This window comes from Salmo salar, chromosome ssa06 (genome assembly GCF_905237065.1).
Source record: "Salmo salar chromosome ssa06, Ssal_v3.1, whole genome shotgun sequence".
In the NCBI taxonomy this organism is placed as follows: Eukaryota; Metazoa; Chordata; class Actinopteri; order Salmoniformes; family Salmonidae; genus Salmo; species Salmo salar.
The window spans coordinates 69042776-69058155 of NC_059447.1; the positions used below are offsets into that span (position 1 = coordinate 69042776).

Here is a 15380-nt window from a genome sequence, read left to right on the forward strand (position 1 = left end):
GGAGGGAGGGAGGGGAGGAGAAACATTGCATTGAGGTTGTGCAAACATTGCCCTGCCAACCCGACTCCCTGTGTCTGTATTCATTAAGACATATACAGTACATCTCTGAGTTATTCTAGACTTCGGTGCAGGAATGAGTGAGAGTGTGTGCGTGTGTGTGTGTTTGTCGTCTGTGCCTGTGGCGTGCTGTTCGATGGCATCTGGCACACGTCTCGCCCCAGAGCAGGAGAGCTGACAGGGACACGGCCATTAGAATCAATTACACAGGTCACACTCAGGGCACATGGTGACTCTCACATACACACCGCTAGTCTGGATACATGGTGGCTTTCACACACACCACTAGCCGGAATACTAGGGACTGACACACACTAGTAGGACTACTAATTCACCACATAGACTTACTTTCAAAATGAAGGTCTCCTGGGTTCTCTTGTCCATAACCAGAAGAACCTGAGGGGAAAGACTAAATTAAAACCCAGGCATAACATTACAGTATCCCTCCATCTCTTCCCTGCCTCCCTCCCTCCCTCCCTCTTAAATCATGTCCCTTTCACCTCCCTGCACCCCCTCCCTTCCTCTCTCTTTCCTGACATCTTCATTTCTTTTCTCCTTCACTTCTCCTCCTCTCTCTGACATCTCCATTTCTCTCCTGCTCCCTCTCTCAGGGGAGAGCTGGAGCATATGTGGCGGTGTGTGTGTGTGTGTGTGTTTTATTCTCTGTGACCCTGGCTGGGCCCAAACAGGTGCAGGCTAAATGGATATGAATGGAGTTGTGAGTAAACAGAGTGAAAGTGCTAGCCAGGACGCTAATATAATTAACACACCAACATCAGGGACGGGGGAGAGGAGAGGAGGCGCAGGGGTGAGGAGCTCTCTCCATCTGTCCCCCTGTCCCCAATTAAAAGTGAGAGAAGGAGGGAGGAGAAGGAGAAGAGCTGTGTACGTCATTGTCCATTAGGTGTTGTTGTCTTTCGTTGGCCGCCATTTTTATATGCACAGAATAAGGGAGCAAATACCCGCAGGTGCTTAGTTGTGTTGCTGAGTTGTGTGCAAACATTGTATGGTTTTAGTTGTGTGTAGGGCTACACTAACACGTGTGTTACACTGTGTCCATTTGATATGCGTTTGGTTGTGTATAGAGCTGTGGCTCTGGCCTGTGCTGAGCTCCATTGATTCTGTGTTGTGCGATGTCCGCTCTGCCTGCCAAGTCATTTCATGCTCCAGTGCTGGAGTCACTTTGCCAGCAGCTGTTTGAGAGGACCAGTAACCTAAACTGACCTTGTGGCACCCCAAAACACGCACTCTCATACACACACACTGGCTTCCTTTCCTCATCTCCTTTCCTTGATCCTAGCTGATTTTAAAAGACATGGATAGGTGAAAACAGGTAACACAGTATTCTTTCTACTTAGATCCAGGAAAGGAGATGAGGAAACCACTTCGAACCGATGATAACTGCCCACAGGATGCTTCTCTATAGTCTAAAGTGGTTTCCTCTCCATCTGCACTAACCTAAAACAAACAGTCTATATGACTGCCCTTCAACCCATCCTTCCCCAGACTGACCTTATCGATGACCCCCAGCACCATGTAGGCCCTGAGCTCCTCGGCTGGACTCTGCTGACCCCCTCTGCAGGTGGCGGTAGAGCATTGCGCCCCCATGGCCTGAGATAGATGGACATAAGTCATTGAGTCATTGAGAAGAAATTTTGTCTTTTACAATAATGATTATAAGGGTGCATCAGTGAGCCAATGAGATTGTTTGTAGCCACTGACCACTGTCTGTGTTGACCCTTGACCCATGCTGTTTCTCAGATGCTGATTGGATATCTGCTCAGCACGGATCAGATACTCAGCCGTCCTTCTCTTCACTGCCTCCCGCCTCGTAGGGCTGGGCTCGCCTGGAGAGAGAGGAGAGGGGGAGATGGAGGGAAGGAGAATTATGTAAGATACAAACACTTAGAACCAGCCAATTCAGATTGCAAAGCCAATCAATCAAATTGGGGCGGCAGGTAGCCTAGTGGTTAGAGCGTTGGACTAGTAACTGAAAGGTTGCAAAATCGAATCCCCGAGCTGACAAGGTAAAAATCTGTCGTTCTGCCCCTGAACAAGGCAGTTAACCCACTGTTCCTAGGCCATCATTGAAAATAAGAATTTGTTCTTAACTGACTTGCCTAATTAAACAAAAGTTAAAATAAAAAATATATATTAAAAAATTAATTTAAAAAATCACGTGCTGCATTTGCACAAATACACCATTTCCCCCTAATCGGGCAGAACTCTGAGTGAGTGCAAGTGTTTGTATGAGTACGAGCAAGAGCGAAGACAAGAAAGAGAGGGAGAGAGAAAACGAGAGAGTGTGAGAGGTATTGTGTAGTGTAGCAGTGTGTGTCTGGACTAAGAGCTGAAATTGACGTTTTTAGGGGTGTTGAGTTAATAACAGTCATTAGTGACAAATGGCTGGCCATCGCTTCCTCTCAACAGAACCCATTAACACAGCACAACAAACAAACAAACATATTGTCTCCTCAACAAAGTACCTAGTGTTTTCCTCCAAGGTACCTTACCTTGCACCCCTTGCAGAAGCAAATCCACCCCGCTCCTGTAGTAGGAGAACGCTGATTGGTAGTCCTGCTCTGCTTCCTTCTGCACGGCCAATCGGATGTGTTCGCTAGCCCTGTCCAGGTAGTCTCTCTTGGTTTCCCTAGCGTTAGCGTTACCTCTCCTCAGACTGGAGGGGAACAGCGCTGTCCTGCTGGTTCGACTGACCTCGGGGGCTGGGGAGCCGGGGGCTGGATTCGAGGTGTGCTGCTGATGGTGGTGCTGCTGGTAGTCATACAGGGGGGGCAGAGAGGGGCTACTGTGGGTACTGGTGATGGTGCTGGAGCCTCCCAGTGGCTGGTTGGGCGAGCTACGGCCTGAGGCCATGCCATCATCCAGCTCGGCCAAAGAGTCTATATCTACGGCCAGGGAGGTCAGGTCACTGTCACTGGACGGACCTGGGGAGGGGACACATAGATAGACATCAGTACAGACAACACACAAATACAGGAGGGTAGACACACACACAGACAACGTATGTAGAAACACACACACAATATTGTTTTTACCTCCATATTCAGACTGACTGGTAATGGTCCAATCATCTGCTCCACCGAGATCCCTCTGAACTGGGGAGAGACACACAGACACACAGACAATGAGAGATACGAGGGTAGGTGTCCTTTTCCCTCAAATATGAGGTTAAACTGGGATGAATACTCCTCAGATCCCACCCTACCCTCAGAGCCGCAGTCTGATAGGCTGTCAGCCAGGAAGTCCAAGAAGGGTTCGGCCGGTCCAATAAGCTCTGAGCCGTCGCTGACCTCCCCTCCCTGAAACACAACCAACAACCAATCAGAGAGGGAGCCAATTGGACAGTGAGCCTATGAGGAGTCAGGGAGAGATGTTTATTAGCAACGTGATGCTAGATGGACCAATACCTTAAAGGAGGTTTGTGTGTGTGTGTGTGTGTTCATGTGTTTCAGTGCAGTGAAATGCCCTTTTTTGCAAGCTCTAACCCCAACAATGCAGTAATCAATAACAATGTAATACCAAAACACACCAGATATAAAAATAAGAACACAAGAAAGTAAGCATACTATATACAGGGTCAGTTCCAGTACCATGTGCAGTGATACTGGATCGATAGAAGTAGATATGTATAGGGGTAAGGTGACCCCGCATCAGGATATATGATGAGTGTGTGTGGTGTGTACCTTGAAGAAGTCCTGGATGTGCTGGCTGCTGTAGAGGGCTGGGATGTTAGCAGAGAACTGTAGCAGATCTTCTGAGCACTGCCTCCTCTCCTCAATCACCGTCTCATCAAAACGACCTACACACACACACTTATTACACTGGGTTTATTACACACACATCATGTAATATCTTACTACACCGTTTATTACACACGTCATGTAATGTGTGTAATAAACAGTGCAATAACACGTCATGTAATATGTCATTACACACGTCATGTAATATGTCATTACACACGTCATGTAATATGTCATTACACACGTCATGTAATATGTCATTACACACGTCATGTAATATGTCATTACACACGTCATGTAATATGTCATTACACACATCATGTAACATGTTATTACACTGTTTATTTTACACAGACACACACACACACACACACACACACCATGTCAGGTAATATGTTAATAGCGGCCCCTTACCAAACACTTTGGCCTTGGCGAAGGGTGGGAAGAGCTCTGATTGGCTGAAGAGATTCCTGTGTAGTTGCCAGAGGTCGTGATGAAGTTTCCGGAAATCACTGTACCTCTTCCACACCGTGATCTAGAGAGAGGGAAGAAGAGAGAGATTAGCAAGAAAAAAGTAAGACTGTCAATATCACTACTCTAGGAACACACACACGATGAAACCTCCACACACAATGAAACCTCCACACACACACACAATGAAACCTCCACACACACACACACACACACAATGAAACCTCCACACACACACACACACAATGAAACCTCCACACACACACACACAATGAAACATCCACACACACACACAATGAAACCTCCACACACAATGAAACCTCCACACACAATGAAACCTCCACACACAATGAAACCTCCACACACAATGAAACCTCCACACACAATGAAACCTCCACACACAATGAAACCTCCACACACAATGAAACCTCCCCACACAATGAAACCTCCACACACACACACACGATGAAACCTCCACACACAATGAAACCTCCACACACACACACACGATGAAACCTCCACACACAATGAAACCTCCACACACACACACAATGAAACCTCCACACACACACACACACAATGAAACCTCCACACACACACACACACAATGAAACCTCCACACACACACACAATGAAACCTCCACACACACACAATGAAACCTCCACACACACACACAATGAAACCTCCACACACACACACAATGAAACCTCCACACACACACACACAATGAAACCTCCACACACACACACAATGAAACCTCCACACACACACACAATGAAACCTCCACACACAATGAAACCTCCACACACAATGAAACCTCCACACACAATGAAACCTCCACACACAATGAAACCTCCACACACACGATGAAACCTCCACACACAATGAAACCTCCACACACACACACGATGAAACCTCCACACACAATGAAACCTCCACACACAATGAAACCTCCACACACACACACAATGAAACCTCCACACACACACACAATGAAACATCCACACACACACACACACTGAAACCTCCACACACACACACAATGAAACCTCCACACACAATGAAATCTCCACACACAATGAAACCTCCACACACACACACGATGAAACCTCCACACACACACACGATGAAACCTCCACACACAATGAAACCTCCACACACAATGAAACCTCCACACACACACACAATGAAACCTCCAACACACACAATGAAACCTCCACACACACACACAATGAAACCTCCACACACACACAATGAAATCCACACACACACACAATGAAACATCACACACACACACACCACACACACACACAATGAAACATCCACACACACACACAATGAAACCTCCACACACACACAATGAAACCTCCACACACACACACAATGAAACATCCACACACACACACAATGAAACCTCCACACACACACACACAATGAAACATCCACACACACACAATGAAACCTCCACACACACACACACAATGAAACCTCCACACACACACAATGAAACTCCACACACACACAATGAATACCTCCACACACACACACACACACAATGAAACCTCCACACACACACACAATGAAACCTCCACACACACACACACAATGAAACCTCCACACACACACACACAATGAAACCTCCACACACACACACACAATGAAACCTCCACACACACACACACAATGAAACCTCCACACACACACACACACACAATGAAACCTCCACACACACACACACAATGAAACCCTCACACACACACACACAATGAAACCTCCACACACACACACACACACAATGAAACCTCCACACACACACACACACAATGAAACCTCACACACACACACACACACACAATGAAACCTCCACACACACACACACACACACAATGAAACCTCCACACACACACACACACAATGAAACCTCCACACACACACACACACACATGAAACCTCCACACACACACACACACACACACACACACAATGAAACCTCCACACACACACACAATGAAACTCTCCACACACACACACACACACAATGAAACCTCACACACACACACACAATGAAACCTCCACACACACACACACACACAATGAAACCTCCACACACACACACACACACACACACAATGAAACCTCCACACACACACACACACACACAATGAAACCTCCACACACACACACACACACAATGAAACCTCCCACACACACACACACACACACACACACAATGAAACCTCCACACACACACACACACACACAATGAAACCTCCCACACACACACACACACACAATGAAACCTCCACACACACACACACACACACACAATGAAACCTCCACACACACACACACACACACAATGAAACCTCCACACACACACACACACACAATGAAACCTCCACACACACAAACACACACACACACAATGAAACCTCACACACACACACACACACACAATGAAACCTCACACACACACACACACACACAATGAAACCTCCACACACACACACACACACACACACAATGAAACCTCCACACACACACACACAAATGAAACCTCCCACACACACACACACACAATGAAACCTCCACACACACACACACACACACACACAATGAAACCTCCACACACACACACACACACAATGAAACCTCCACACACACACACACACACACACAATGAAACCTCCACACACACACACACACACACAATGAAACCTCACACACACAACACACACACACACACACAATGAAACCTCACACACACACACACACACACAATGAAACCTCCACACACACACACACACAATGAAACCTCCACACACACACACACACACAATGAAACCTCCACACACACACACACACACACAATGAAACCTCCCACACACACACACACACACACACACAATGAAACCTCCACACACACACACACAATGAAACCTCACACACACACACACACAATGAAACCTCCCACACACACACACACACAATGAAACCTCCACACACACACACACACACACAATGAAACCTCTACACACACACACACACACACAATGAAACCTCCACACACACACACACACAATGAAACCTCCACACACACACACACAATGAAACCTCCACACACACACACACAATGAAACCTCCACACACACACACACAATGAAACCTCCACACACACACACACACACAATGAAACCTCCACACACACACACACAATGAAACCTCCACACACACACACACACACACACAATGAAACCTCCACACACACACACACAATGAAACCTCCACACACACACACACACAATGAAACCTCCACACACACACACACACACACAATGAAACCTCCACACACACACACAATGAAACCTCCACACACACACACACAATGAAACCTCCACACACACACACACAAGAAACCTCCACACACACACACACAATGAAACCTCCACACACACACACACACAATGAAACCTCCACACACACACACACACATAACACACACACACACAATGAAACCTCTACACACACACACACACACAATGAAACCTCCCACACACACACACACACAATGAAACCTCCCCACACACACACACACACACACACAATGAAACCTCCACACACACACACAATGAAACCTCCCCACACACACACACAATGAAACCTCCCCACACACACACACAATGAAACCTCCCCACACACACACACAATGAAACCTCCCACACACACACACACAATGAAACCTCCCCACACACACACACAATGAAACCTCCCACACACACACACACAATGAAACCTCCCCCACACACACACACAATGAAACCTCCCCACACACACACACACACAATGAAACCTCCACACACACACACACACAATGAAACCTCCACACACACACACAATGAAACCTCCACAACACACACACACACAATGAAACCTCCACACACACACACAATGAAACCTCCACACACACACACACAATGAAACCTCCACAACACACACACACACAATGAAACCTCCACACAACACACACACACACACACAATGAAACCTCACACACACACACACACAATGAACACACACACACACACAATGAAACCTCCACACACACACACACAATGAAACCTCCACACACACACACACAATGAAACCTCACACACACACACACAATGAAACCTCCACACACACACACACACACACAATGAAAACTCCAAACACACACACACACACACAATGAAACCTCCACACACACAATGAAACCTCCACACACCTCCACACACACACAATGAAACCTCCACACACACACACAATGAAACCTCCACACACACACACAATGAAACCTCCACACACACACACAATGAAACCTCCACACACACACACAATGAAACCTCCACACACACACACAATGAAACCTCCACACACACACACAATGAAACCTCCACACACACACACAATGAAACCTCCACACACACAATGAAACCTCCACACACACAATGAAACCTCCACACACACAATGAAACTCCACACACACACACACACACACACACACAATGAAACCTCCACACACACACACACAATGAAACCTCCACACACCTCCACACACACACAATGAAACCTCCACACACACAATGAAACCTCCCCACCCCTCCACACACACACAATGAAACCTCCACACACACAATGAAACCTTCACACACCTCCACACACACAATGAAACCTCCACACACACACACACAATGAAACCTCCACACACACACACACACACACACACACAATGAAACCTCCACACACACACACACACACAATGAAACCTCCACACACACACACACACACCAATGAAACCTCCACACACACACACACACACACACACAATGAAACCTCCACACACACACACACACACACAATGAAACCTTCACACACACAATGAAACCTCACCACACACACACACACACACACAATGAAACCTCCACACACACACACACACAATGAAACCTCCACACACACACACACACAATGAAACCTCCACACACACACACACACACAATGAAACCTCTACACACACACACACACACACACAATGAAACCTCTACACACACACACACACACACACACAATGAAACCTCTACACACACACACACACAATGAAACCTCCACACACACACACACAATGAAACCTCCACACACACACACACAATGAAACCTCCACACACACACACACAATGAAACCTCCACACACACACACACACACAATGAAACCTCCACAACACACACACAATGAAACCTCACACACACACACAATGAAACCTCACACACACACACACAATGAAATCTCCACACACACACACACACAATGAAACCTCCACACACACACACACACAATGAAACCTCACACACACACACACACACACAATGAAACCTCCACACACACACACACACACACAATGAAACCTCCACACACACACACACACACAATGAAACCTCTACACACACACACACACACACACAATGAAACCTCTACACACACACACACACACACACAATGAAACCTCTAACACACACACACACACAATGAAACCTCCACACACACACACACAATGAAACCTCCACACACACACACACAATGAAACCTCCACACACACACACAATGAAACCTCCACACACACACACACAATGAAACCTCCACACACACACACACACACAATGAAACCTCCACACACACACACACAATGAAACCTCCACACACAATGAAACCTCCACACACACACACAATGAAACCTCCACACACACACACACACAATGAAACCTCCACACACACACACACACAATGAAACCTCCACACACACACACACACACACAATGAAACCTCCACACACACACACAATGAAACCTCCACACACACACACACACACAATGAAACCTCCACACACACACACACAATGAAACCTCCACACACACACACACACACACACACACACAATGAAACCTCTACACACACACACACACACAATAAAACCTCTACACACACACACACAATGAAACCTCCCCACACACACACACACACACACACAATGAAACCTCCCCACACACACACAATGAAACCTCCCCACACACACACACAATGAAACCTCCCCACACACACACACAATGAAACCTCCCCACACACACACACAATGAAACCTCCCCACACACACACACAATGAAACCTCCCCACACACACACACAATGAAACCTCCCCACACACACACACAATGAAACCTCCCCACACACACACACACAATGAAACCTCCCCACACACACACACACACAATGAAACCTCCACAACACACACACACACAATGAAACCTCCACAACACACACACACACAATGAAACCTCCACAACACACACACACACAATGAAACCTCCACACACACACACAATGAAACCTCCCACACACACACACACAATGAAACCTCCACAACACACACACACACAATGAAACCTCCACAACACACACACACACAATGAAACCTCCACACACACACACACACACACACACACACACAATGAAACCTCCACACACACACACACACAATGAAACCTCCACACACACACACACAATGAAACCTCCACACACACACACAATGAAACCTCCACACACACACACAATGAAACCTCCAAACACACACACACACACAATGAAACCTCCAAACACACACACACACACACAATGAAACCTCCAAACACACACACACACATACACAATGAAACCTCCACACACACAATGAAACCTCCACACACCTCCACACACACACAATGAAACCTCCACACACACACACAATGAAACCTCCACACACACACACAATGAAACCTCCACACACACACACAATGAAACCTCCACACACACACACAATGAAACCTCCACACACACACACAATGAAACCTCCACACACACACAATGAAACCTCCACACACACAATGAAACCTCCACACACACAATGAAACCTCCACACACACAATGAAACCTCCACACACACACACACACACACACACACACACACAATGAAACCTCCACACACACACACACAATGAAACCTCCACACACCTCCACACACACACAATGAAACCTCCACACACACAATGAAACCTCCCCACCCCTCCACACACACACAATGAAACCTCCACACACACAATGAAACCTTCACACACCTCCACACACACAATGAAACCTCCACACACACACACACAATGAAACCTCCACACACACACACACACAATGAAACCTCCACACACACACACACACAATGAAACCTCCACACACACACACACACACACACACACACACACACACACACACAATGAAACCTCCACACACACACACACACACAATGAAACCTCCACACACACACACAATGAAACCTCCACACACACACACAATGAAACCTCCACACACACACACACACACACACACACACACACACACACAATGAAACCTCCCCACACACACACACACACAATGAAACCTCCACACACACACACACACAATATGAAACTTCCACACACACACACACACACACAATGAAACCTCCCCGCACACACACAATGAAACCTCCACACACACACACACACACACACACACACAATGAAACCTCCACACACACAATGAAACCTCCACACACACACACACACACAATGAAACCTCCAACACACACACACACACACAATGAAATCTCCACACACACACACACACACACAATGAAACCTCCACACACACACACACACACAATGAAACCTCCACACACACACACACACAATGAAACCTCCACACACACACATAATGAAACCTCCACACACACACACACACAATGAAACCTCTCACACACACACACACACAATGAAACCTCCACACACACACACACAATGAAACCTCCACACACACACACACAATGAAACCTCCACACACACACACACAATGAAACCTCCCACACACACACAATGAAACCTCCCACACACACACACACACACAATGAAACCTCCCACACACACACACACACACAATGAAACCTCCCACACACACACACACAATGAAACCTCCCCACACACACACACACACAATGAAACCTCCCACACACACACACACACAATGAAACCTCCACACACACACACACACACACAATGAAACCTCCACACACACACACACACACACACACACAATGAAACCTCCACACACACACACACACACACACACACACAATGAAACCTCCACACACACAATGAAACCTCCACACACACAATGAAACCTCCACACACACACACACACACAATGAAACCTCCACACACACAATGAAACCCACACACACACACACACACACACACACACACAATGAAACCTCCACACACACACACAATGAAACCTCCACACACACAATGAAACCTCCACACACACACACACAATGAAACCCTCACACACACACAATGAAACCTCCCCACACACACAATGAAACCTCCCCACACACACACACACACACAATGAAACCTCCCCACACACACACACACACACAATGAAACCTCCCCACACACACACACAATGAAACCTCCCCACACACACACACACACAATGAAACCTCAACACACACACACACACACACAATGAAACCTCCACACACACACACACACACAATGAAACCTCCACACACACACACACACATGAAACCTCCCACACACACACACAATGAAACCTCCACACACACACACACACACACACAATGAAACCTCCACACACACACACACACACACAATGAAACCTCCACACACACAGACACACACACAATGAAACTCCACACACACAATGAAACCTCCACACACACACACACACACAATGAAACCTCCACACACACAACACACAATGAAACCTCCACACACACACACACAATGAAACCTCCACACACACACACACACACAATGAAACCTCACACACACACACACACAATGAAACCTCCACACACACAACACACACACAATGAAACCTCACACACACACACACACAATGAAACCTCCACACACACACACAATGAAACCTCACACACACACAATGAAACCTCCACACACACACACAATGAAACCTCCACACACACACACACACACAATGAAACCTCCACACACACACACACACAATGAAACCTCAACACACACACACACACACACAATGAAACCTCACACACACACACACACACAATGAAACCTCCACACACACACACAATGAAACCTCCACACACACACAATGAAACCTCCACACACACAATGAAACCTCCACACACACACACAATGAAACCTCCACACACACACACACAATGAAACCTCACACACACACACAATGAAACCTCCACACACACACACAATGAAACCTCCCACACACACAATGAAACCCCCCACACACACAATGAAACCTCCACACACACACACACACACAATGAAACCTCCCCACACACACACACACACACACACAATGAAACCTCACACACACACACACACACACAATGAAACCTCAACACACACACACACAATGAAACCTCCACACACACACACACAATGAAACCTCCACACACACACACACAATGAAACCTCCACACACACACACACACAATGAAACCTCCACACACAAACACACAATGAAACCTCCACACACACACACACAATGAAACCTCCACACACACACACACACAATGAAACCTCCACACACACACACAATGAAACCTCCACACACAAACACACACACACACACAATGAAACCTCCACACACACAATGAAACCTCCACACACACACACACACACAATGAAACTTCCACACACACACAATGAAACCTCCTCACACACACAATGAAACCTCCACACACACACACACACACACACACACAATGAAACCTCCACACACACAATGAAACCTCCACACACACACACACAATGAAACTTCCACACACACACAATGAAACCTCCTCACACACACAATGAAACCTCCACACACACACACACACACACACAATGAAACCGCCACACACACACAATGAAACCTCCACACACACACAATGAAACCTCCCCGCACACACACAATGAAACCTCCACACACACACACACACAATGACACCGCCACACAAACACACACACACACAATGAAACCTCCACACACACACACACACACACAATGAAACCTCCACACACACACACACACACAATGAAACCTCCACACACACACACACACACACACAATGAAACCTCCACACACACACACACACACAATGAAACCTCCACACACACACACACAATGAAACCTCCACACACACACAATGAAACCTACACACACACACACACAATGAAACCTCCACACACACACACAATGAAACCCTCCACACACACACACAATGATACCTCCACACACACACACAATGAAACCTCCACACACACACACAATGAAACTTCCACACACACACACACACACACACACACACACACACACACACAATGAAACCTCACACACACACACACAATGAAACCTCCACACACACACACAATGAAACCTCCACACACACACACACACACAATGAAACCTCCACACACACACACACAATGAAACCTCCACACACACACACACACAATGAAACCTCACACACACACACACACACACACAATGAAACCTACACACACACACACACACACACACACACACACAATGAAACCTCCACACACACACACAATGAAACCTCACACACACACACACAATGAAATCTCCACACACACACACACACAATGAAACCTCCACACACACACACACACACACAATGAAACCTCCACACACACACACACACAATGAAACCTCCACACACACACACACACAATGAAACCTCCACACACACACACACACACACAATGAAACCTCCACACACACACACACACACACACAATGAAACCTCCACACACACACAATGAAACCTCCACACACACACACACACACAATGAAACCTCCACACACACACACACACACAATGAAACCTCCCACACACACACACACAATGAAACCTCCACACACACACACACACACACACACAATGAAACCTCCACACACAC

General features: G+C 46.6%; 1 protein-coding gene across 5 annotated transcripts in view; it reads right to left on the minus strand.

Moving 5' to 3' along the window:
- rps6kc1 (ribosomal protein S6 kinase polypeptide 1) overlaps positions 1–15380 on the minus strand; it is a 111419-nt gene that overhangs the window by 27738 nt on the left and 68301 nt on the right. For all 5 annotated transcript variants that reach the window (XR_001329350.2, XR_001329349.2, XR_001329348.2 and 2 more), the window contains exons 3-10: positions 4233–4353; positions 3762–3877; positions 3284–3377; positions 3114–3173; positions 2571–3002; positions 1780–1904; positions 1570–1668; positions 406–453 (exon numbers count right to left, since the gene is read on the minus strand). Coding sequence is in view for 2 of the 5 variants with exons in the window: in XM_014205476.2 (XP_014060951.1) it covers positions 406–453; positions 1570–1668; positions 1780–1904; positions 2571–3002; positions 3114–3173; positions 3284–3377; positions 3762–3877; positions 4233–4353 (1095 nt within the window). In the remaining 3 variants the exon portion in view is untranslated. The remainder of the gene's footprint in view (positions 1–405; positions 454–1569; positions 1669–1779; positions 1905–2570; positions 3003–3113; positions 3174–3283; positions 3378–3761; positions 3878–4232; positions 4354–15380) is intronic.